Source organism: Physella acuta, unplaced genomic scaffold, assembly GCF_028476545.2.
Source record: "Physella acuta isolate Inbredline_101_S28 unplaced genomic scaffold, ASM2847654v3 ptg000889l, whole genome shotgun sequence".
In the NCBI taxonomy this organism is placed as follows: Eukaryota; Metazoa; Mollusca; class Gastropoda; family Physidae; genus Physella; species Physella acuta.
In genome coordinates, this window is record NW_026732406.1 from 271,757 (window position 1) to 297,743 (window position 25,987).

At 36.4% G+C, this 25,987-nt stretch overlaps 2 protein-coding genes across 12 annotated transcripts in view; both read left to right on the forward strand.

Moving 5' to 3' along the window:
• LOC131952680 (trithorax group protein osa) overlaps positions 1-25,987 on the forward strand; it is a 28,888-nt gene continuing 2,901 nt past the window's right edge. The window contains exons 1-18 of one of the 9 annotated variants that reach the window (XM_059315438.1): positions 1-602; positions 3,218-4,089; positions 8,019-8,153; positions 8,288-8,488; positions 8,631-8,669; positions 15,679-15,802; positions 17,679-17,783; positions 18,001-18,120; positions 18,239-19,438; positions 19,537-20,054; positions 20,881-20,955; positions 22,916-23,107; positions 23,203-23,422; positions 23,589-24,345; positions 24,469-24,806; positions 24,952-25,047; positions 25,317-25,507; positions 25,616-25,739. In XM_059315438.1, the coding sequence (XP_059171421.1) occupies positions 3,325-4,089; positions 8,019-8,153; positions 8,288-8,488; positions 8,631-8,669; positions 15,679-15,802; positions 17,679-17,783; positions 18,001-18,120; positions 18,239-19,438; positions 19,537-20,054; positions 20,881-20,955; positions 22,916-23,107; positions 23,203-23,422; positions 23,589-24,345; positions 24,469-24,806; positions 24,952-25,047; positions 25,317-25,507; positions 25,616-25,739 (5,200 nt within the window). In that variant the 5' untranslated portion in view covers positions 1-602; positions 3,218-3,324. Of the gene's footprint in view, positions 603-3,217; positions 4,090-8,018; positions 8,154-8,287; positions 8,489-8,630; positions 8,670-14,610; positions 14,847-15,678; positions 15,803-17,678; positions 17,784-18,000; positions 18,121-18,238; positions 19,439-19,536; positions 20,055-20,880; positions 20,956-22,915; positions 23,108-23,202; positions 23,423-23,588; positions 24,346-24,468; positions 24,807-24,951; positions 25,048-25,316; positions 25,508-25,615; positions 25,740-25,987 lie in introns of those variants that run through there. The other 8 variants (XM_059315440.1, XM_059315441.1, XM_059315439.1 and 5 more) reach the window with 8 other exon arrangements.
• LOC131952686 (cilia- and flagella-associated protein 298) overlaps positions 1,154-25,987 on the forward strand; it is a 53,687-nt gene continuing 28,853 nt past the window's right edge. For all 3 annotated transcript variants that reach the window (XM_059315458.1, XM_059315455.1, XM_059315460.1), the window contains exon 1: positions 1,154-1,170. The gene's annotated coding sequence lies outside the window, so the exon portion shown is untranslated. The remainder of the gene's footprint in view (positions 1,171-25,987) is intronic.

Consider the following 25,987-nt stretch of genomic DNA (forward strand, 5'->3'; position numbering starts at 1 on the left):
TGTAAGCGTTCTATAGAAGTGATGACTGAAAAAGAATGCTTGGCGCATCACAGCGTAAACTTGCGCTCAGTCAAGGCATTAAAGAAGAATTCCCAAGTACTGTTTAGCGGATGCTGTGTGCCAAAACAACCTCCAATGAGTGTTACCTTTCTACGGAAGCTATAAAAAACGAAAGTAATGTACACATAACAATTGATAAGGGTCAGACGTATGACCCTTCCTATAACACGCCATTGCGGATGAATTCAAAACTGTCGAAAACCTGTGATATTCCCGCTTATTGAAGTGTACAATATCTCTGTATGATAAGACCATGCTGCCTGGCGCCTAACCTTTTTAAAAAAAATTGTTTTTGTTGTTATTCATCAATTGGCATCAGCGTGGAACCCACGTGCAAAATAAAAAAAAAATAGGAATTATAGAGCTATACCAGGAAGCAGCAGTTTGGATCATCAAGGTTGTGGATACAACTTTCAGAAGACAGGGTGCGTTACCGTTTTTTAACTTACGAATCACTGAAGTTTTAGATTATATGCAACTAAGTAGTCTTAATCGCCACTGTCTTGTATTATACACAATCGTCTAACATTTTTGACTGTGGGGTGAGTATTAACGTAGTTTAAGCTATTCTTCATTTGTCTGATTTACCCTTATTTAGCGTAGCGTTTAGCCAACTTTCTTCTTAGCAGTCAGAAATGGCAGACCAACATGGAGGTCGTGAGGGAACTGACTTTGTGAAGTTTTGAAGCATTACTCAGAAATTGTACTAATCCGAAGCGTTGTAACTTGTAATGAGCATTTTATATTGTTGAAAACTGTTATAATAAATTCCATTTGTAACACGACTCTGCCTAAAATTCTGTCAAAGTTATAAACAATCGGTGAATTACAAGGCATTTTTTAAGGCCTAGTCTAGGCCTACTTTTGGAAATTTGGTGCTTAGTGAGGTTAGCAATATGAATATTTTTTTACAGGGAATAGACAGATTAGTTAGGCCTAGATCTAGCTTATTTATAGATCTAGATTCTTAGATCTTGATTCTTTAAATCTCTAGAATAAAGATCTAGATCTAGGCCTATAATAGTGCCCTAATACTACTCATACTGCCCTATAATAGTCTATAGACTATAGAGTCACTATAGACTTAAAAAGGCCTAGATCTAGATCTAAGTGAAATACATAATGACTAGTCACTAGATTATTGGACTAGGTCACTATAGATCTACTGTAGGTAGACTCACTTGAGAGTCTAACTAAAGTAGATCTAGATCTAGAGACAATTAGAGATCTAGATCTAGATGTGATTTCTAGATCTGGTAACAGCAGTCACTGATTGTATTATGAATTAGATTCTAGATCTAGATCTAGAATCTAGACTAGATCTAGATCTAGAATCTAACTTTACTTTTGTAAGAATTTCATTTTTAGAGGTTTGACATGTTGAATTACTTGCTGTTAACCATCTCTAGCCTAGTCTAGTACCAGTCATACTGAAAAAGTAATTTAGATTTTAACTATGGACTCTACACATTTAAATATTCACTTAGGTTTATGTATCATTAGGCCAAACAAATAAATAAATCTAGATCTATCGCCTCTACACATTTAAATATTCATCTAGGCCCTAGGTCTATGCATCACTATTTCCAAATCCTCTCATTTCTTTTATCACATCAGTATTTGATTCTTAAATCTAGTAAATCTACTTGTCACACAAGAAAATAACAATGTGTAGGTTTGGACTATCAAAATAGTTCTAGAGTTAGATCTAGAATGGATTGATTTCATGTAGGCTATAATTTAATAAGGGAATTGGGTTTCAAATTTCAAATGTAACATAATATAGGGCCACTAATAAAGTAATAGTTCTAGCATTTAAAAAAAAATACATTATCATTTGGATTGTAGAACTATTTACTCTTTCATTTTGTAGGCTTAGTTAAATTTAAAAAGTTTAAAACACCACACTCCTAATGTTTTACAGAATAATTAGCATTAGTCTAAATAGTAGCATTTGTAAAGTATTACAGTGGCCTGTTATCAGAAATAAATGTAGGCCAACATTTGTAATATTTAAAGTGTAAGTAAGTAGTTAGGTTTGTTTTAGTTAATAGTTATTTAAAAACGTAACATTAGTATTACATGATTTTACATAAACATAGGGTCTACGTAAAATAGTCCTTTTCAGGCCAACTACATTTTGGTAAGATCATCATATCAATGTAACAATTTTAAAAAGGCATTAACAATTTCCTTTTTACTAAGCTATCCTTGATCTTAGGGATTATCCATGTATGGTTACTGTTTGGTGTGACTGATACATATCTTAGGAATATGGTTTTCTCTAGGTTTTGCTGAATTACCAGCATTTTACTAGCCAATCCAAAAAAATTTATAATAATTATCAATGTTTTACAGTGTTATGTAAGCATTATTTCTGTAATAGGTATAATTAATAGTTTAGAATCTTCAATTACTAGTCACCACATTGTTTGTTCCTCTATTCTTTTTATTTAAATTTTCTTTCTCATACAATGGGAAATAAACAGGGGTAGCACTATTTGTCAAACATTCGTTATTCATGTTGCCATTTAGCTACACATGTACATATGATTTTTACTCCTAATATGTCTCAAATACCTTGTTTGCTTTAGTCTAGTTTTATAAAATAGACAAACCATTCCCACGACATTGATTTTTTTTTTAGCCTTTTGGCTTTACCTAGACTGATTAAACTATAAGTGGACAGGGGATCTACTATGTCTATCTCCATATATTCCTATCCTTTTTCTCAACAAAATCTTGATTAATTCTAAATTTTAAGTGGATTGTCTTTCTTAAAATGTTTTTATCAACCAAAGTTTTCAGCCTAGCAGCTTTTCAGACCCCCTTGACTGACAGTGTGACATAACGTCTTGCTAAGTTTGTTTTTCTTAAGTCTGTCTTTACAAAATCTTGGAATCTCATAACAAAAACCATCAATTCATAGCATTCACCTGTGGTATTACTGGATTATAATGCTTTTCTAGTTTGTTAGTAGCCTACTAGTTTTGATTTCAGTTGAAATTTTACACAGGATGTTCTGATGTTAACATGTATTTTAATTTAAGGACTATTAGTGTTCTATCTATTTGAACTATTTGCTGCTATTGCCTATGGGTTTTAACTTTGTATGTGTTTTATATTATTACCTGTTTCACAATTATTGCTTGTGCAGATGTAAATTTAAAGGAAATGGAAATTGAACAGAAAAAAACAATTTGGTGATAAATGGATTTACTTTAAAAAAATCTAGAAAAAAAGTGCTGTATTTTTGAGACAGATATGAACAATGGGACTTACTGCTATCCTGGGGGTGGTGGACATGCTCGTTCAAGATTCACTGGGGATCCAGAACAATTTGATAAAATGGAAGAAGGATCAGTAAACAATGTAAATACCCACCAAATGACAGGACCAGGGTATGGTGGGTCTGCTACAGGCTCTGGGTTCAGGTCACAATTCCAAACACAAATTCAAGGTTCAGAATTTGGTGGAAATTCACCTGATGATGATGCCTGTGGCACAACTAGCAGACCCACAACTGGTTATATCAATCCAGATTATCCTGTGAATTCTCAGTATCAAGGACATGCTCATCCTTATGCCCAACATGCTCGATATTTTCCAGGATCTGCGCCAAACAAAATACAGCAATCAATGCATCCTATTTATTCAATGACATCGAACTCCATAGGCTCTATTACCCCAAATCAACCAAGCAACTATAGTCCTCATAGAATGCATTCAGTGCCAGGCCATGGGTTTCCTGTCCAGCAAACAGGGACCACACCAACACTGAATAATCTGCTACAGTCCTCCAGCACCATCACTAAAGCCACACCATCATTGTCTATTAGTTCATCAAGTAGTCGTGATGACAACCTAGCACCCAGCCTTCAGTCAAAGAGTGAAATGAATTCACCCCCTCAAACTCCATATTCATTGCACCACCAACAGCAACAGCCTCCTGGTTGGGGCTCTCGGTTAGGTGGCCATCCATACACCTATCCTCAACAAGCACCTGGCTCTACACTATATCGGAGTCAGGTAAATCTGGTTATTAAACAGTTCATGCCTTCCAATGACACTGTTACCCATGCTTGCAACCATTGTGCTTTAGTAATGCTTTAATTTTTTTTTTTGCATCCAGTTTTAAGTTCATTTTATGCAGTGTTTTATAATGTATGCATGCTGTTTTGTTTACTAGTTTTTTTTAATTTTTTAAAACCTGTTACAAGATCTGGAAGTTTAAAAAAAATCTGCTTCCAACTTGCATGTTAATTTGCCCATATTGATGCATTACTTACGGACTTATCCTATACTTAAGCTAGTCAGAGTCACAATACTAATATTATATTTATGCACTATTTAAAATTTTATTCCAGTCAGCTTTTTTTACCATTATTTTTGCTTATTAATTAGTAACTATTTGAATGAAAAGGGATTCTTACACATTTTCTAAATTTGTTAACTAATCACCTGTAATCCAGATTTATTTTCATTCAGTATTTCTTTGTTCCAAAACAACAGCTTCACATTTGTAGCAAAATTCTTAGTATTTATTTTTTTGTCTGATCGTATTTGTGTGATTAATTCTTGATTCACTTGAACAAATATTTGATGTTAGTTTAATAAGGACCAGGGTTCCATGCTAGTTCTAAACATGTTGTATTCAGCTAAAAATGTATTATTAATTATATTATAATTTTAAATTAGTTACACCAGTGATTGTTCAGTGGGAACTTTTTTTGCCTAATTGTACTCTTGACCTTTACCATTTCAATTATCATTCTCAGCATATAAATAATTATATTACTTCCTGCTTTTTAAGGCAAGAGCACATTTTCTGTTTAGTTTACATTAAACTCAAAATTATCCTGTAATTAAAGCAGTAATGTATAAACCTTTGGCCCTAAATTTCAGTGCACTTTTAGTCATTCTAAATTGTTTTTCTATTGCACTCACCATATTATTACATAGAGTTTGCAAAATGAAATAGCATACAACTTATCTCTAATTGGTTTTATTTAGCATTTTTAATAATCACTGTTTTGGTTCTCATGGTGCAGTACTTTAGCCTTTGTCAAGGCCACTCATATCAATCAATACTTATCCAGTCAACCGCCTTTACTGTGTGGGGCGGGCAAAGGTTAGGAAAGGCTTGAAAACAATAAAAAGTGAACCAGGTCACGAAAACCCCTTGCATCATCACGTTCCATTATTAGAGCGACCGTGATCTAATTTGATCACAGTACTCAGCGCACTCTAAAAGACTAGTTGAGGGGGGGGGGGGGGAATCAAGGCCACTGACCCTTCACGCGTTTATCTCAATCACACCAATGCGGCTGTGTAGTCAATAAATATTGACCGTGTGTGGCCCCAGCTTGATTTGGTACTTTGCCCTCATACCATTGTAGGCTACGTGTTGACACTGATGAGTTAGCGGTGATGTGTGTTGGATATGAATGCGCCAAATATTAATACTTTTCAGATATGCATAGTCAATTAAAAAAAAATAATTAAAACATAATTGTGCATCATTACAATTTGCAAAATTTATGTTTGTTTAAGAAATAGCCTCTCTATTACCCTATTTTGATTATATTGTTTTGTCGCATGTAAGGGGTTTGCATTTTTAACTGAACTAAATATAGATTCCTATTTATATCCAGCGTTTATGTATGATTGCTAATTGGCGCTAAAAGTGCGACGTGTGTACTAAACATGTCATTCACAAGTGGCTGTACTACTTGCCCCCACTCTAAGAACTGACAACTGCTATTACCTGAGCATTGTAAACTTGGCTTGCCAGTATCATTGCTGACATTTCGATGACCTGTCGTAACCCAGTTTTTCTTTCATTCAATTTTCGAATCGCCTCCACGTTCTCTCTCCCCTCCCACCCCCTGCTATTTTACTGTTCGGGTTTATGGATATGTTGTCAGCCGAGGCGTCACAAGTAAAAAGCTAGCCCAGCTGTCTACAAAAAAAAAGGGTGAGGGTGGTGGGACATGACGTAGTGATAGCTGTAGTCAATAAGTCTGGGTGTTTAAAACTGCTAGTGGTCTAGGTCCATATTGTTACTTTACTGTATTTGTATTTCCCAGAATTACCCAGGTCACACAATCAGTTAAATGCTTAGAGCGCTTAGTTTTACCCAACAACCGGTGTCAGCGAAGCTTTTCAGAAGTTAACCCGTCTGATATGTTGAATTTGTATACGAATTTTCGTGAGGCGATCCTATACAAAAATGTCGAAATTTATAAGATGGCTGAAATATTGAAATAACTTTGAACGTACCGACTTGATCTGAATAGGTTAGGCACACTATTTTATCTGTGTTACTTAACCTCTTTACAAATTACACGTGTAAATACACGTCATTTTATTTTATCAGTCAAAAGTTTTTTTTTTTCTTTTTTTTCCCAACACTTACTACACAAGAATAGACATCACAACGCATTGACACCGCATCAATGGATTATTTTCTCCTTGAAGTAAAAAAAAAATGTGTTCGTCTGTCCGCGTGTACTTGTAATTGCTTTCCAGTTCTTTTACTCTACAGTTGAATTGAAAAGAAATTGAGCCGCAGAGGGGAGGGGGGGAGGAGGGGTTATGGGGGCGGAACTGTGAGGGAGAGAGGAGACGGTGGGGGGTGATGCGGAGCATGTCTCGGTCACAATTTTTTTTCAATAGGCTCACGCTAATAACCAACGCTGAGAGCTACGCGTAAGCAAACGTTTGACAGCTGTTTTCAGAGAACACAATAAATAGAACAGTGCAAGTGCCTGCAATAGAATGTGCACTCGATGACCCCTGGTATTTCTGTCTCTTCGTCTTAATAACGAGGTCAAGACTTAACCTTGAAACATTTTTTTTTCTTTCAATCTCTCCCTCCCCTCGTTTAGTTACCCAGCGCTCGGGCAGATTACATTCTATTCTTAACTCTTACGTATTTTTATTTCAATGTGGGTTAGAGATGAAGTTTGCAAGCTGTTGGCAAGGATAGGGAAACTCCTCCCCCACCTATTAATAAATTAGTGCACTGTTGTATAATGTGTAATCCCAGATTATTTTTTTTTTTGCAGACCATGGTTTATTTTTTAAGCTAAACATTGTTGTTCTGACAATTTTTGGCCCACATTCTAAAGTTTAACTTTACTGTAAAAATGCATTGATTAGACTTTTATTTTTAATGGCCAGTTTTTTTCTTTGTATTTAACTAAACAGCACATTGATTTGTACACTTACTTATTGTTTGGGTGTGTGTGGGTGAACTTAAATATTAACTATCAAGTGAATGTCTGTTTTGTATTAAAAACTTAATGTTTTTAATGTATATGGCATCGCATACAATGTTTCCCAATTGACAGTTGTTTTTAAGTGCATGTAGTACAATTTTATTGATTGGCAAAAGTTTTGTTTCAATGAGATCTTCCTAAGTATTTCATCCAAATTTGTAGTACAGTAGAATGTGCTTATATTTTCAACTGTTCTAGCATTAATCTTGAGTTGTCTAGTAGAAGGCATGCTAAGTTTTGAAGTGCTGTTTTTGTGTATAGAAAGTTTTTATTGATAATTAAAAAGCTGTAATTACGTTATCAATTTTTTTCCCTGAAATGGTGATTCACTATAATTATCAGTAATATCTGTGCTACAGTTTCTTGATGCATGGATATTTGATATTGCTGTAGTCTAAACAGATGTTAAAATTTCTTAGGTGTAGGATTTCTGTCTGAAAAGTGTGAATAATTAGTTGTATGTATTGTTTTTTTTTAAAAAGTGTTTTCCTAATTGTACTTTTTTGTTGTTTGTATAAGGTAATATTGTGTTGTTTCCCAGTCATAGATGAAACAATACATTTGATTTCCCTGAATTTTAGTATAAGGTTAATATAAACAATATATATTAGGGTTGAATGAGGAATTACATAAATGATTTGTAAGCTAATTAACATATTTTAATGTGTATTTCAGTCTGGCGGCAATAACGACATGAGCCAAGGCCGCCGGCCAACTATGGGGGGCTCCTACCCACCACAGGGCGGCCAATACATGAGCCAGCAAATGGCTATGGGTCCTGGCCCTCAGCGGTTTATGATGGGTGGACAGGTGAACATTTTTATTATACCTGATAGACAATGATCTCTTTAAAACATCTATAAAGCACCTAATCACTTTTTACTAGAGGAATCAACAACTTTCTAATGTGTATGTGTATTGATATCAAAAACGTTTATTTGCAGATGCCTAACCAAATGTATGGCCACGGACCACCCCAACCACAAATGTACATGCCTCCTTCACAGCAACCTCCTGGACCACCGTTATCACCCGCCGCTAGACCACCAACTCCACAACAGTCACAGATACAACAGATGCAGAACATGGTACAAAACTCACCCAAACAACCATCACCATCTCCTTCTGACCATGGTTCAGTTTATGTAAGTTTACAATATATTCCCTAAAACTTTGTCTTCAGTTCTTTTTTCTTTTTTTAACTTTTAAAATTTCAAATTCTTTCACTTGTTATGGATTGTTGTGCTTTCTTCAAAGTTATCAATTATTACATTTTATATACTTCAGTCTATGAAACAAGAAGAAAACAGTCAAGATATGAAATCTGTAAGTTTTAACTTTTTAAAGTCATTATGTTTAGGTTTTACTGAGGGTCTATTGTGTGGGCAAGGTTTTAGATCTAATCTTTATGCAGCCTGACATGGTATACATAAATTGCTCCCAATTTGTCATATGAGTCAAAACAATTTTTGCTCTCAGATTTTGTTTAGGCTTTGTCTTTGTATGGGGAGGATTTATTTGACATTTATTTTAATATAACCATATCTAATGCAACTACTGCAAGCAATGTACTATCCAAAATAGTGAACAGATGAAACTTGTGCTTAATTTCTCTAGTTTGTATAGTTACTATAATACACTACTTTAATGACTTAACTCGGAATACATACATGATATTTATGTATTTATACTATTTATGTAGTATTAGGACCACACTATATATCTGAAGTGTTTAGAAAAGTTGTTTGTTTTTAAATGCAATTAACTTAAATGGAAAGTATGTCTAGTTGCGAACAGCTACTCTGTTGAATTAATGGTAACAAGCAGTTTTTAAAGTCCTCAAGAATATTGTGACAACATGTAACTATTGAAGAATGGGTAGTCTTGGTGTGCTGATAGTGTACAAGTAAAAGTCTGGTAATAGATCATTGCAAGTAGGCCAGAAATATAAGAGCCATAAACAAAGGGGGAGGGAAGGCACTATAAAAGGTGTTTGGCATGATAGTAACACACTGGCTGGTTGCTTTCAAGTTTTTGGTGCAGTGCATTGTGTTGGCTACCATGTTATAAGCAGTTACTGTTAATGATAGAAATGGCTGTTTAGTAAACAGTATTTTTAGCAATGCCTCTGCACTTAGTTTTGTAACTACTCCAGCACTTGTTGGCGTTGATTCTCTGTGAAATTCTACCATGTTAACATCTAAGTACAACTATATTAAATTGAGTCAACATTAAATTTTCTTTTGTTTCATAGAGCTTTTTAAATAGAAATTCAAATCTCAACCCTTTAGTACTCAGATGTATACAACCTATCACTCATATTCATTGAAAGATAACCCTTAAGCTGAACTTTATTCCATGCTATTCAAATAAAAAATTGTCCTGATAGTTAGGACAAGGGTGAAAGGAACATACATATAGATTTATATTTTGAATCTAGTACATTATGCCTTAATAATGCTTATCTTTAACAGGCTGATTTTGACAATGTATCATGTTGTGTACATGTTGTAGACCATGATTGTGTGGTGATTGTCTGGTGTGTACAAGTGTAGACAATGATTGTCTATACATGAAGACGATCATTGTCTGTGGTGTACAAGAGTAGTCCATGATTGTTGTGTACAAGTGTGGTCCATGATTGTTGTGTACAAGTGTGGTCCATGATTGTCTGGTGTGTACACGATGTAGACCATGATTGTCTGGTGTCTACAAGTGTGGACCATGATTATCTGGTGTGTACACGTTGTAGACCATGATTGTCTGGTGTGTACACGATGTAAACCATGATTGTCTGGTGTGTACACGTAGACCATGATTGTCTGGTGTGTACACGTAGACCATGATTGTCTGGTGTTTACATGTAAAGCATGATTGTCTGGTGTATACATGTGTAGTCCATGATTGTCTGGTGTGTACACGTAGACCATGATTGTCTGGTGTTTACATGTAAAGCATGATTGTCTGGTGTGTACATGTGTAGTCCATGATTGTCTAGTGTGTACACGTAGACCATGATTGTCTGGTGTTTACATGTAAAGCATGATTGTCTGGTGTGTACATGTGTAGTCCATGATTGTCTGGTGTGTACACGTAGACCATGATTGTCTGGTGTGTACACGTAGACCATGATTGTCTGGTGTGTACACATGTAGTCCATGATGTCTGGTGTGTACAAGTGTAGTCCATGATTGTTTATACATGTTGTAGACCATGATTGTCTGGTGCGTACACCTTGTAGACCATGATTGTCTGGTGTGTACACGTTGTAGACCATGATTGTCTGGTGCGTACACCTTGTAGACCATGATTGTCTGGTGTGTACACGTTGTAGACCATGATTGTCTGGTGTGTACACGTTGTAGACCATGATTGTCTGGTGTGTACACGTAGACCATGATTATCTGGTGTGTAGACGTTGTAGACCATGATTGTCTGGTGTTTACATGTTTTAGACCATGCTTGTGTTGCTGTACAATTGTAGACCATGATTGTCTAATATGGAGGGGGGGGGGGGAGGGCACAATTGTGGATATATCTCTCAAGTTTTTATTTATACATATATATATACATTCCTCTTTGAGTTAGCTATCTTGTGCAAAGACTGTTAAGCTTTTGATAGGAAGTAAACTAACCCAGTTAAGGACCGTTCTTTCAAAAGATTAAGTTAATAAATGAAGACCGAGGAACTTGTTTTGTTGTGTGTTTGAACTCTCTGTGTTTATAGAAAAAATGATTTATAACGTAGTCATAGCATTGGCACATAACCATATTATCTTAAGTTTGCCTATCAGAAGTATGGATAGTAAACTTTCTGGTGCATTTTGACCAAGTTATAAAGGGCTAACTGCCGACATGTTAAAGTTAATCTAACATTTGCAATCCAGATGCTTATGGTCAATTCAAGCGCGGTTGGGTGTATTTCTCTCTTTCTCCCTCAGTGTGTGTGTGTTAAATTCCCTTTTAGTAATTACTGTTAATTCCCTCTAGAGTTGAGGCTGTTCTAAATAACATTTGGCCGCAAACAGCGTCGTTGCTCGAGGAATTCCCTTTCCCAAACTATATTTTGTCTCCCTTTATTTCCACTTCCCTCAATGCTGCTAGGTTCGAAATCTCCTCACATAAAACTCCGCGTTTGCCATTACTCTTTGTTCAGGCTATAGGGAAAAGACTGATAGGCCTGTCTAAAAATAACAACGAGACCCATGCAGAGCCGACGTTCGGTATAAGCTTGACTGGCGCGAGAGGAAAAACCCCACATCTGCCTCGGAGGAAATTGTGGGGCTCTGTCAGGGATAGTTTCCTAACACTGAAACGAGAATATTTTATTCAAAATGATTTTTTTTACCTCCCCTTAATTTGTAATGTTTTGTTTTTATTACAGATAATTGATGGTCTTAAACTTCCCTTATTTTTATGCATTTAAATTAAAGGGATCACTTAATTAAAAGAAAAATAGATTAACATATGTTGGGTATCATTTCCTTGGCTTTAGCATACATCTCATAGATAGGCTTCAGTGTGTACTTCCAGGCATTTTGTACTTAATAAATATTATGGTATGTGTATGTTGTTTAAAGTCGTAAAAAGGCTAGTTATACACATACTTAGCGTTTACTTTGCAGATAGTTTTAAGCAGATAATATATAACTGCAATATTCTTTTCTACATTAGTCATATATTCATTTTTTATGGGGGGGGGGGGGTGGAGAGGACGGATACATTTATTCAATTATATTCTTTATCAGTATTTCACTGCCATCTCCCTTACTCTCTTTATCTCTCACTCCCTATATATATATATATATATATATATATATATATATATATATATATATATATATATATATATATATATATATATACATAAGTGATTGTTTTATATATCCTATTGCAAATTAGGAGCTGTGTAAGCCTAGGATTTTATGCATTATTTAGTTGAAAATAGTGATTAAGGCCTATATAAAAAAATATTAAACAATGTCAGAAACACTGTTTCAAAATTTTATGTTTAGTTACAGTGTTTCATAAAACCCATATATAATTCTAACCAACTACCTCAGTACACTCAGTTGTAAAGATATTTCCTTTAGCTCCTTCTCAACAGTTGTAAAAAAAAACAACTTCTGTGTAACCCTTACAGGGCCCCGGCCTCTGTAGTAAAGCTTCATTTTGTGATAAGCCTTGTGTTGGCTCTCCTCCATGCTGGCGTGTATTGATTTTCTAGCCCTCAGCTATAGATTACCCTCGGCCCACAACGAGCTAGCTTTCCTGCCCGGCCCTTGCTCAGGCAGTCAGCACAAGCTGTGCTTCTAATAAGACGAAATCCGTTTTGGCGCAATGCGTTTAACCGAATATTATATCGGATAATTGACTTGTTATTTAGCATTCTTTGTCTTATTTTGCGTGTATTCGACACGTTCACATACAGACAACATTTCGTCTCCCAACAGGATGTTGCGAATACGCAAGCCCAGCGTTATTCTTTTCCTCGCTCTCCATAATAACAGCCAGTATTGCTAGGTGGAACGTAAACCAAGTCCAACACTTAAATTTTCCTAGCATAGCCTACCCTCCCCGCGATTCATGCGGGGGTTTTGCGCTTGCTCGATAGTTGCTGGCTGGCTTTCGTTATTTTTCAGTGCGTTGGAGCAGCACGAAGTGAGAATAAAAAGGAGCTGAATAACACGATGGAAAGGGGCGCAATCCTATGATAAATGTCTTAGTCTTTATTTGAGAGGGGTTGGGGGGGGGGGGGGGCAACTTTAGGTATGCATGAGAAGTAGACTACAGAAGTAAAGATTCGCGTTGGAAGATACAGAACTATATTTTATCTTGCCATAGCAGAACTCTACTACTTTTATGCAAATAATCTTTACCTTAGCCCTTATAAATAAACCATTCTATGCACCCGGCTGCAAGAACCTGGTCTAGATCTATATAATAAACGTTTTGAGTTTAATGTTTGAAGGATTTTATGAGACTAGTTAAAAAGGCGCAAACCCCGTGAGAAGAGAGTTTTAAATGAAGGCAAAAAAAAAAGTTTTATATTCTGTACTGGTTTTATGAGCATGCTAGAACTTAAGCTGGACGTTGTAGACAACTGGTCCGTAACTTGCTCATATTTAAAGCCCGCATGACTGGAGAAGCCGAGAGACATTTCAGCTAATGGGGATGGCTTGTCTGACTACAGCTGAATGTTTAGACGTGCATGTGTTGTGCTGGAAGAGGAAAGGGGGGGGGGGGAGAGGGGAGGTTCTCTTGGAAAGAAAAAAACGGAATTCCCCTGAGATAAAAGTAGTCGTTTTTACCCAAAAGTGAAAGTAGAAACATTGTATTTTATCTATTAGCCTAGAGCAGTGACTGCAGTTATCAGTTATCATTGCATATTTTGATTACTAGTTCACTGTTTTCGTGTCTTTTATTTCTTAATGCGTTACTTACACACATGTTGAAATAAATATCTATCACTACACCGTAGCAGCTCCATGAGCATACATATTATGAACATATTCTTGTCTAATAGTAAGAGGTAATGGGTCGTTCAAAAATGACGTCACTCTATTTAACCTGCTTTTGCTCCTCATCACAAGCGATTACAAAACAACTAGAACCCCACCCGCCTAGGGGGGAAAAACAACAGTAAACAGTACAGACTCTCTTAAACTAATAGTAACAGATGAATTATTTATAATTTAAACTTAAAAACGATGATTGCTACCTCAATATTCTCTACTTCCCCTCCTATTGAAACCCCATAGTTATAAAAATAAGTATTCATTATTACCACCACCCTCACCTGATGCGCGTGAAGTGCTTCTAAAATTCCCTTCACACGCAGTGTACTTAAGTTATAATAAAGCTTTCATCTCTAATATTTAACACGTAAAAACAGGTTTCATGTATGACAAGCCGCGTGTATATGAGGCTTTATGTATGGATGTAATTTCTATTCATCGCAGTCTCGTGTGTGTGTGTGTGAGAGAGAGAGAGAGATATGAATAGTTGTAAATGTAGACAGTATGCAGTCAGTTAAGATTAATAATTAATATTCTTAAAATTGTTAGCCAATTCCAATATCAAAGCTTTAATAAAGACTCGATCTAGTAGTAATCGCAGTTCTATTATTTCTTGAGTCTCAACGAATCCAATACGTTGTAAAATTTAGGTATCGTTTGGTAGGGAGAATCGATACCTTCTCCGTGTGGTTAGCCTAGCTGGTGTGTATAGTGTCTGCCTGGCTTGCCTGCCTGCCTGCGCATACAACAACATAGTGGCTCGACCCAGGTGATAATAGAGCTTGGTTTCAGTCCAATACTTTTCCAATGCTGGAGCTAGGGTTAGAGACTTAAACGACGCCTGGCTAGGCTTTCTGTGCTGTGTCTAGAATATGTAGTTTTCTCATTCGTCATAGAGAATGGACGTGGGATCGAGGTTTTCATTAAAATAGCCGTGACTAAGTTAAAGAGCGGGTAAAACAGTCACTCGTCGTTAAAACACCCGGTAAGTCTTTCTCTTCTCTCGAAAACAATTTTGTGCTTAGCTTGTGTGCAAGGAGAACCGTAATCATTCAATCGTTGTCACCATTTTTGAATTTATAACAAAAATAAATAAACTGTTGTTGGATAGAAAGAGCAGAAAAAGCTAACATGAATCACACTGTACGCTGTGCATTAAAGATTTAACGAGCGCAGAAGCGGCTGAACGAATAAAAAGGAGCGGAGAGGGGTGAGAAGAGGGGGAGTACACGGAAGGGCTCTGATTCAAACAAATAAATTATCTGTACTGAGCTCGTTTTAATTTCTTACTTCAGTGGGTGGGGTAGGGTTTTATATTATAATATGGTATTTCTGTCGTTGGTTCCATTATTGAGAAATTTATTTTTAAAATGATATTGTTGTTCAAAAGTATCCCAATTGGGTGTGGTTTTAAAAATATTTTGTCATTGAAGGGTATCTCTCTATATAATATATAAGCAGACTGGCTTTATATGCCTATATTGTGTTATTTTTTGTGGTTAATATATTTTATTACTTAAGTGTTTGGCTTTAATCTGTAAATAATATGCTTCTTTCAGATGCCATGTTTATAAAATAAAAAGCTATTTTTATACCCAAGTAACAGTCGTAATCTAGACTTGCATGAGTTTTTCTAAATAAACTAGTTCTCTCATGCAATTTTAGTTTAACAAATGCACTGGTAGGCTCTTATCAGCTTTTAGACAGCAGATGGACTCAAATCTCTGACCACTGAGTTTGGAATCAAGCAAATTATTTGAATGTCTAACTTTGGATGTGACAAGTGATAAACTGATCCTTTATTTTTTCTATGATAGGATCTTGGTTTATCAGAAGACCTGAGTGGAGACAACTCCCGTGGCTCAACTGGTGGCCCTAGACCTGCACCATCTCCAGTTGGTTCATCTGGTTCAAGATCTAATACTCCTGCTTCCATTCCAGGTTGGTACTTCATTGGCACATTTTTTCTTTCTTTCACTATCATCTCTATAGCATAAAACTATTAAATAAATGATACCAAATTGAAAACCCTCATTACTATTTTGGCTCATTAATTTGCTAATTTGAATTTAGCTAACCAAAAATCCTAGCCCAAAGTACAGAAAGTTCACCATTACCATAGAGCAGTTGAATAAAGCTTATCAGATACAATGTATTTACATTTAGGCTGCATAACTTAAGCTGTGTTTGTGTTCTGTTTTAATTTAACCTCTAATTTAAGTTTATTGTTGTTCTATTAGCAGGCAATATATGCCCAATTTATACTGATATATAAATAAAACACACAATAACTTATAAGCATGACAAAAAATCCTTTTTCAACAAGGTTTATTCTTTTTTAATATGTGTAGTTAACTATTTCCTCACATTCTCTTTCCACATTTTTCAACTGTACTGTACTTAAATTGCATTAAAATTTATTTAGCATATTAAATCATCATGGGTGCTTAATTTTAGTTGGATAGCTTTTTAATTAGCACTTGGTAAATTGTTTAAAAACTGTTTGAGTTGCACTATCACTAAATACATGTTTCTTGTTGATAAATTATTTAAACACGTGTTTATAATTGTTCATAAACGCTTTTTCTCCAATACATTTTTATTTAGCGCTATGTTTTAAAGATGATCTTTATCTAGATAGTCAATGTTTTTTCGTTTGTTTCTACCGATGTCAAATAATTCAACTTAAAAAAGGTGTATTTTATTGTAAGATGAGATAGGTTATCCTACCTTTGTGTAGGGATACATAAGCAGGTAGTGAAGAATGTTTAGCTCTGAGTGAGCTCTGATTGAAACCCTCCAGCAGGAAAAAAAAATACACTGCACGCCGGTCTGACAGCTGATCATGAACTGTTGTTATTGTTACAGCTATCAATAGGCCACCACCTCCCCCCCCCTTCTCCCTCTCTTTCCTCATTACACATGGTAGATTCCGGTAGACGTGAATTAATGCGCTGCTTTTGACTAGAGTGAAGAGAAAAAGAGTGCCGAAGGGGAGGGACGGGGGCTGATAAGTCGCGCGCTATGTGGTTACGTGGTGATCGTACTAAAGTTAGGGAATTTCCCCATTGGATAGGGGGGAGGGGGAAGGGTTGTGGGGGTGGAAACCTATTAAAATGGGGATGGGGAAGGCTTGGTGTAAAAAAGCGTATGGCAGTAATTTCCCTTTCTCCCGATTATCGGCTTCCTTACTGCTTGCTATTCATTAGTAATTCGACCTCTCTCGTTTTGTTGACCCATGCAAAATAAGTTGTTGCAGCATATATAGCGTGTATTAATGATATCTATTCTATAATAACTATATAAAGACGGGGAAAAAAAGTTTGAATAAGATCTGACCTCGCCCGTCCATTAGTGGCGTAAGTCGGAAACACGGAGCAGACTTGGGATACCCCTCTGGCTATAATTATTTTTACGAACGATTGAGGCCTTGACAAGAAACTCCGTGTCAATAAAGGTCATTTGCATGCTTAGAATAGCACGGACTTTTTTTTTCTCTGAGCACAACAGACTTAACTTTTTTGTGAACAGTACACATTTTATTAATAACGTCGCAAATGTGTGTGTGTAGAATACTAACTTGAACTACTCAAATCAAAATCTTAATTTAAACAAATCTTGCATTTTTCAGTTAGTTGTACCCTTATAATGAAATCACTAACATTGCTCATTTTACTATATTCTAGCTGGAAACCTGCCTCAACGTTTCCAAGTGATACAAGCAATTTGTATCCATGTTTATTTTTGGTGTACTAATGATTTTATTTTCCTGGAATACAAGCCTAACTTATTCTCTTAATCTCTCCCCATTTCATAGGTGTCCAAGCTGGCAGTCCTATGCCTGTACGTCCCCCTTCCGGACAGGTAGATGGACATAATAGAATGACTCAGTCCCCCATGGCTACGCAAGGTATGGACACAGGTATTTGTTTTACTTCATTATTTTTTTTTTTTACCTTGACTTTCTTTAGTGTAATTTAGCTCATCAATATAACTTAACTAAAATTATTTGATTTTGTTAGCACCAATTGAAACCAAACTCTCCTGTTCTGAAATATTTCCTATTATGTATTTATCTCAATTTATTTGTTTTAAAAAAAAATAATATGAAACCATGATTTTGATTTTTTCACCCCTAGGGTACAATCAACAAATGATGCCACCTCCCAACACAATGGGTTATATGCCCAGCTCTGGTAAGATGGGAAGTGGCCCAATGCCAGGACATTTTCCTCAATACAATGCACAATATCCACAAGGTGAATTTATTTTCATACAATTTAGTTTGTTCAGTCATTGTGTTTTATTAATGTAACAGTTAGGTGCTGATTCATTAGAATTGTTAGTCACTGAAACTTATTTTAAAATGTTCAACAGGAAACTATGGTCGACAACAGCCTGGTATGGGTGGTCCTCCTATGTCTGGACCTATGCAAAACTACCCTGTACCCCAGCCTAATATGTATCCTAATGGACCTGGTCAAATGCCTGGTGCTCCAATGTATGGGAACATGCCTGGTATGAATAGAAGTATGGGACAGCAAGGTTATGGCCCAGGTGCTTATCCACAAAGTAACACAAATATGGGTCCTATGATGAACAGTCAATACCCAGGCTACAGCATGGGACCTATGCCAGGACAGCATGGAATGCCACAACCATCAGGTCCAGGTTCTATGCCACCTGGGTCTACTTCTGGACCTATGGCACCAAATCTATCAGGACAGGCAGGTATGATGCCTCAGCAGCATACTAGCTCTTCAAACAAAGCAGCCCAAGCTGCTCAAGCAGCCATGATGGCTGCTGCTAACACAGTTGGTCCTAGGATGTCTCATAGCCGAGGCTCAATGAGTCCCTCCAGAGGAATGTTTGGCCAGTCTGGAGGGCCTTTGGCTCAGATGAACAATATGACTAATTCTCCAAATTTAGGCAGTCCAAGTTTAAATAGTATGTCAAATGCAGTTGAACAGCTGGCACGGAGTAGTTCTGGTGGGATGAACTCATCTATAGTTGGAGGCCCATCCATATCTTCCCCAGTGCCTAAATCAGCTCACAGCCCAGCAGCTATGACCAACAACTCATCTAGTATTGCTCATGGTGGTGATCAAAATCAAACATCACCTTTGTCCAATGCTGACACTCACGATTCATCATCACGACCCAACTCTACCACAGCACACCATCCTGATTTGCCAAATAACGAGTCCACCACAGGATCAGACAGTTCAGGGGGGGTGCCAAGTGATTCCACCTCTGTTGATAGTGGTTTCCATTCCTCTGATCAAGGTGAAAAAACCTCAGACTCTGTAAGTACACCATCAGGAGCTTCACCTCTACCTTCTGGTTCTCACCACAACGGAGACAATTCCCGGACATTGGAAAACATTAGCCCACCTGGGCATAACACTAGTGATCACCTACATCATCCACACATGCAACACCCTCACCATCTCATGGGTAGTGAATCTAAAATGCCTTACAATGACAGCGGGATTCCATTGCCTCCATCATCTATGTCATCTGCCATGTCATCAATGCCTTCATCCAGCAGCAGTGTAGTGACCACAGCTAATACAGGTAAAGCAATCTTACATAGTTCCCTACCATAAAAGTTTGTTAGCACATTTCTCTTGACATGTATAAAATTTGTTGACATTATTTATTTTAACTTTTAGGTCCTATGTTAACATCAGTGACTCAGAGTATAGCATCACCAGTTACAAGTGTTTCCACATCTATCCCTTATCATCCTCATGCGCACCCACACCACATGGGGCCTCATGGAGGCCATCCTCACCTAATGGGGCATGGAATGGGCCCCCATGGAATGATGCCAAATGGTATGCCCCCAAATAGTATGATGAATGCTGGTCATATGGGAGGACCTAATCAAATGCCCCCTAATATGGGAGGACCTCATATGATGCCACCCAATATGGGAGGCCCCAATATGAACATGAATCAAAATGGTCCAATGATGGGCCCAAATGGTCCGTTAATGACACACAATGGACCATTGATGCCTGGTCACCCTGGAATTAATGCTGGTGGTAACAACCCGAATATGCCAATGGGACAAATGCCTCAACACCAACCACAGATGAATTGCATGCCCCCAATGAACAACAACAACATCAATGCTGGCACTAATACACCTTCTGATGATCCACCTGAAAAGAAGAAGAAGGTTAAGGTATTGAATTCTTTTCTCTATTCTTTTTGTTTAAATAGTATAATCTAACTTGGTTAAGATATTAAAGAAGCAACAAAATCACTAATAACATTATGTTCACATTCTGATTCTAAAGGTCATGTTATTTTATATTTAAGTTAATGGGAAGTGCTTTCTGTGATTTCATGTTTTTTGTTAAACACATAGCTTTTTAAAAACAATTGAAAAAGTGACTTACTCTAAATGTTTAAACTACTAGTCAAGTAAACACAACAAAGTTATGCTCAACTAAGCACAGAGGCATTAGATTATGGATCAATGCTTATGTTGATTTGCATCATCACTTTTTCTCCATTTTTGAATGCTCACTGTATGACATCTCTATTTTAATTATTTTACTCTGTGTGAATGTGATCAGGAATGATGAGTGACAAGAGCCATTTATGCTCATTCACAATTTTTCAAATATAAAATTTCTGCTTTCAGCAGAAAAAACTGCATTAGTTTTTTAAATGCAAAAGAACCATGTCAGAACTAGTTATTCATGTTAACCAGAAAGAAAAAGCGTGTAACTGCTTTCAGTTGGCTGCTTTAGATGTTAAATTAAATGACATCAAATCTTTTTTATTACTCATGATTTATCTTAGCTTCTAATTTATGCTTTTATTCCTAGATTCACGTTAGATTTACAAATGTAAAAATATAGTGATACAAAGGATGAAGTTCATTTAATAAAGTATTTCAGATCACTGTTATGTTCCTCTTGTTGTCACACCCCCATCACCTTGTTCACAAATCCTAACTCTCTTTCTCCCAATTTTTTTTTTGTTTTTGGCCGACTTTGTAGGAGTTGGAGGGCCAGCCTCGTGCCGGCTCAGCCGGGCCACACTACACAGAGGAACCCAACAGCCCTGGGGCCCTTGTAAGTGGCCGCACGGATTGATTTGCTCAGAACATGAAAATAGTTTTGATTTTGGGAACGCTCGTGTTGCCACTACTTTTTGTATTTTTCGTTTTGTTTCTTCCCTTGTCGTTGGTGATAGCGACACTTGTTGATTATTTTTATTTTGAATTATTAAACTCTCCCCTTAATGCCTTATTTACCTTCCCATTTACCCTGCAGAGGCAGCAGCAACATCAGCAGCAACATAACCATGTTCTATTTTTATGTTCTATCTTGCGTCGGCCACTCCTGCTAATTATGCTTCTTATGGTGACACCAAAACCTACTCTCCCTATAAAACAAGTTTTAATTATTGGTTTATAAAGTATTGCAGTAATTCCAAGTTCTATATTACCTACATAAATCCTGAATATAATAAAATAAGATAAAATAGAAAATAAATAAGTTAAGTGTTTTCTTTAAATTTTGGACTAAAAAAATTTGGTGTCTCCATTTTGTGCGATTGAATCTTGTTTTGTGGGAAGGTGTTACTTTAATAAAATGCCTTGCTGTCTCTTTGCAGTTTTAAGTTTCATGCACTAAGTGTATTTTTTTGTATATGGTGAATAGGCATTTGTTTCCTAACAAACAAATAGTTAATAATTTATTTTGAATTGTGACAGCACCCCATCACTAGATCTTGAATCATGAATTTCTTATTTGCAGGTGGCCGGTGCAGCCTAAAAATAATTGCCTTTATTTTGAGTTTTAGGCCATAGATTTTTGTCACGATGAGGCACTAATAATTCTGATCTATATCATGCTTTTCTTCCCCATCACCATTTAGCAACTATGCGCATCAGACACAAAAATGTAGTTGTCTTATCAGCTACAGTCTGTGGTGTTTATCTTAGATCAGTTAGTAGCATATTACTCAGTCACTACCAAAAGAACTTAGGAAGAATTAAATTGGCAGTATTGTAATCTTAATACTTGCATAATTACGTTAACAAACTTTTACCCATATTATAAGCAGAAGAGCTTAGTTATGTTAGCTATTATAATTTCCAAATAAATTATAGTCATTCAAGGCTCTATTTAGTATCAAAGCTATTATCTATATTTGCTTATCCCATTTATCTTATTATTTTTTTTTTTCATTCTTTCTGCCAAATAATTGGATGTCTTATCACTTGCATGATATTACATTATTATTTGCTCCTTGTTAAATGCCTGAATTTGTTATTGAACTTTTGTGTTACTGTTTGAAAAATTTACCAAGAGATTTCCACCTGTTCAAATGTATGTTTTTATTGAATTTCTTCTAGTACCGGTAAAAGCAGTTGACTACAAAATATCTCTTCTACTTAATTGCTAAAAACTTTCACAGTACAATTATCCATTTAATAAGTTTGGGTATTTGATCAAATTAAAGTTTAAAAAAAAAATTAATGCAAATCACAACATACTTTGAACAAAAAGAAGTAAGAATGTTATGAAACTAGATTTGACTATTATTTTAATAATTTAATGGTATGATTGTAGGTAGTACTGTGTATGACTGATGACGTAGTATTTGAAACAATCCATGCTTTTATAAAAATCCATTCCCAATTATTTTTTTAAACGCTGTTTTTATTTTTGTTATTAGATTTTAAAAAATAGTTTAGAGTGAAGTATGTTGTTAATTGTATGACATTGCATGATGTAAATTTCTACTGAAATCATATGTGCTGGTGTTTATTTTAATAATTTACTAACTATACAATAGTAGATATATTTATACATTGTTTTTAAATTAAAGAAAGTCATACATTTTTAAACAAAAGATTTTTTTAATGCCAATCACAAAATTTTTTGGAGTGATCTAATTTTTTTAAGAACTTTTGTAAAAAGTGTTAATATTTTGTTAATAATGGATGTGTATTTTAAACAAGGTGTGAATCATCATTTCTCGTTGAGATCTTTAAATAACCTTTGTAAAAATTATCTATCACAGAAATCCTCATCTGATTTGTCCAAATTATTTGAGATGGGCCCAGAACCAGATCGACGACTATTCTTAGAGAGAGTACTGAGCTACCTAGAAGAAAGTGGTCAGCCTGTAACAGCTTTACCTGTCATCAGTAAAACACCACTTGATCTCTATAAGTTGTATTTCTGTGTCAGAGATAAAGGTGGATTTGAAGAGGTCAGTTTTTAACAAAACCATTTGTTTTTATAACTTATTTTATTTTTTCACGTAAAGTTCTGTAGTCTAACAAGTCTTTTGTTTCTTTTGCTCAGGTTACAAGAGGAAAAAAGTGGAGGGACATTTGCACTGTAGTCAATATTGGTACTTCAGCAAGTGCTGCTTTTACTCTCAAGAAGAATTATATTCGATACTTGTTTAATTATGAATGCAAGTTTGATAGAGGTGGCATTAATCCAGCTCCTATATTGGCTCAGATGGAGGCTCAGTTGGCTCATAAACGTGAGCAGAAAAGTAAAAGGGCTCCATCACCAGGTTTGTTAAGTTTTTAACATTGTAATTGTATCAGGGCAGTTAACATAAGAAAACAAAGAGTTTTTTTAATTGTGACTCAGTAAAAGGAATTTCAGAGGTAAATAACTTTCTGTGTTCTAGTGATATCAGTTAATATATGAATCTTTTTGTTTCCATCTGTTGTCAGCAGGTTCCAACTCAAATGATGCATTCCGCCCTCCTAGTGTCCCAAATAATCAAATGGATTCCTACCCTCCAAATATGCCTCCTCCATACATGCAGAATCCTGACGGCAGCATGCCAAACCCTCATATGAGTGGTCCTAACATGATGATGGGACCTAACAATATGATGGGAGCATCTGGGACTCATTCTGGAATGGGTAACATGATGGGAGGTCCTCCAATGGGATCTTCTGGAATGATGGGCGGACCCATGCCTAATATGATGCAGGGTCAGCCTGGAATGATGCCCACCAATTCAAACAGCGGGAATATGATGAGTGGTCCACCAATGATGCCAGGGGCACCTCCAGGGTATGGAGGGCCAATGCTACAGCAGCCACCAGGGGGACCTATTCCTCCTACCAGCAGCTCTGCTCCACCTATGCCACCACATAGTAGTGTCTCTGGGCCAATGCCAGTCACTTCAGACAGTGTTAGTGTTCAAGACCCGTTCTCTGATGAATCAAGCTATCTCCAACAAAGAGGAATGCCACCTCAACTCACTCCCCCACCTCAGGCAATGTCCGTTGCCAGCTCCACTCCCATGTCATCAAGCTTTCCTGGCAATGTGACAGTGTCCAACAATACAAGTAGACCCATTTCATCTAGTGGATATGGAGTACCAGAGCAGCAGATGAGTGGATATCCTCCCAATGCTAACCAGCCCAGCATGCCACCAACTTCTAGTGGTGGTCAGTTTCCTTTTGGACAAGCTGACAGGTACCTAACATAACTATCACATTGTTGTATCTTAGCTTTTATAATAGATCAACATAGCCTTAACAATATTAGTTTGTGTAATTTTATGAAAACTTATTTATGTCTAAAATTAATTTATTTCAGATTTGATCAATCCAGCCCCAACCTAGCAATGAGACCACCAGGACCTACACCTGGAATGGCCCCAAGTCAGCAGCCTCCCCAGCAGCCTGGAGAGAGCAGTTCTCCCATGTATCCAGGCACCCGTTTCCCAGGACCCACACAGCCTCTAGGCATTAGACCTCCTCAGGCAGGAGATGCACCTGGTCAGTATCCACCTCCAGGCCCACCATATCATGGACAATCTGGCTATCCGGGACCACAGTACCCCAATTATCCAACTGGCCCATATCCAGGCCCACGACCACCAGGACCTGGCACCATGTATGGAACACCAAGCAAAAGGTTTCCAGATGATTCAGGTAATTATCAGATGTACTTGTAATATAAAAGAAAAAAGCTTGTTTTAACAAAACGAACATAAGTGATGTTTAGTTTCCCTTAGATAATATTTCTATTTAATCCTTGAACAAAATTGAATCATAGAACTGGTTCTTTTGTTAACAGTGCCAAATCAGTATTCTGACTGGTCCAACCCAAACATGGGTAATCACATGAGTTATGCTTCTGGACCCTCAGAGAGGCAAGCCCCCTCTCCAGATGGTAGGAGTATTTTGCTTTTATCAGCATTAGAACTCTTTGGCTCACCTTGTGCAAATTCTACACCATTAGAATCTAAACCGTTGCTAATCACACTAAAAACTGATTCTTTGCTCTCAAAGAAAATTATTTTGATGTATTTTAATTTCATAAACCTAACATTCATATAAAAAAATGCAAACTGTGATGTTGTTTTGACTGTCATTTCTTACAGATATACTTTTAAAACATTTGAAAGAAACAGTCTAAACTAACATTTTATAATTCTTTAGAGAGAGCTCGTGATGTGAACCAATGGTCACCAATGCAGAGGTCACGCATGCCACAGGGTGGCCCAAATTACATGCCGCCACCCTCTCCCTCTACTCCACCTATGGGACCCTTTGTTCGTCAGTTAGGTCACAGAAACTCACCACAAAACCGAGAACCTCCCCCTCGCTTTGGAGTTCCTCAAAAAATGCCAGTAAGTATATTCTGACCTGTTAAAAGTGTTACCTAAATATGTTTTTTACTGTTTGTGAAAAAAACTACTGCTGTTTGAAATTATATTCATTTCATTTATTTTTTTAAGCCTGCATATGTAGGAATGGCTACAACAACTATGACCAAGAAGGAACTCATATTCCCATCTGATTGTGTAGAGGGTATCGGCATAGCCACTACAAAGAGGAAAAAGCTGACTCACAAAGATTTGGGTTAGAATTAAGTTTATTTCATTTGTTGGATGAAAAAGCATGCACTAAATAAAAAAAATTAGTCCTAAATGTTTTATGATATTAAAATACTTGCTGTTACTGATGTTTCATTAAGGCCAAAAAGTTAGTTTCAATAAAGGAAACAAGTAATCTATGTTTACTAAATCAATCTCTGTCAAAAAAAAATCACAATAAAAGTTTGTAAAAATGTTAAGACAATTACATTTGTTTTTGTTTTTTAATTTTAA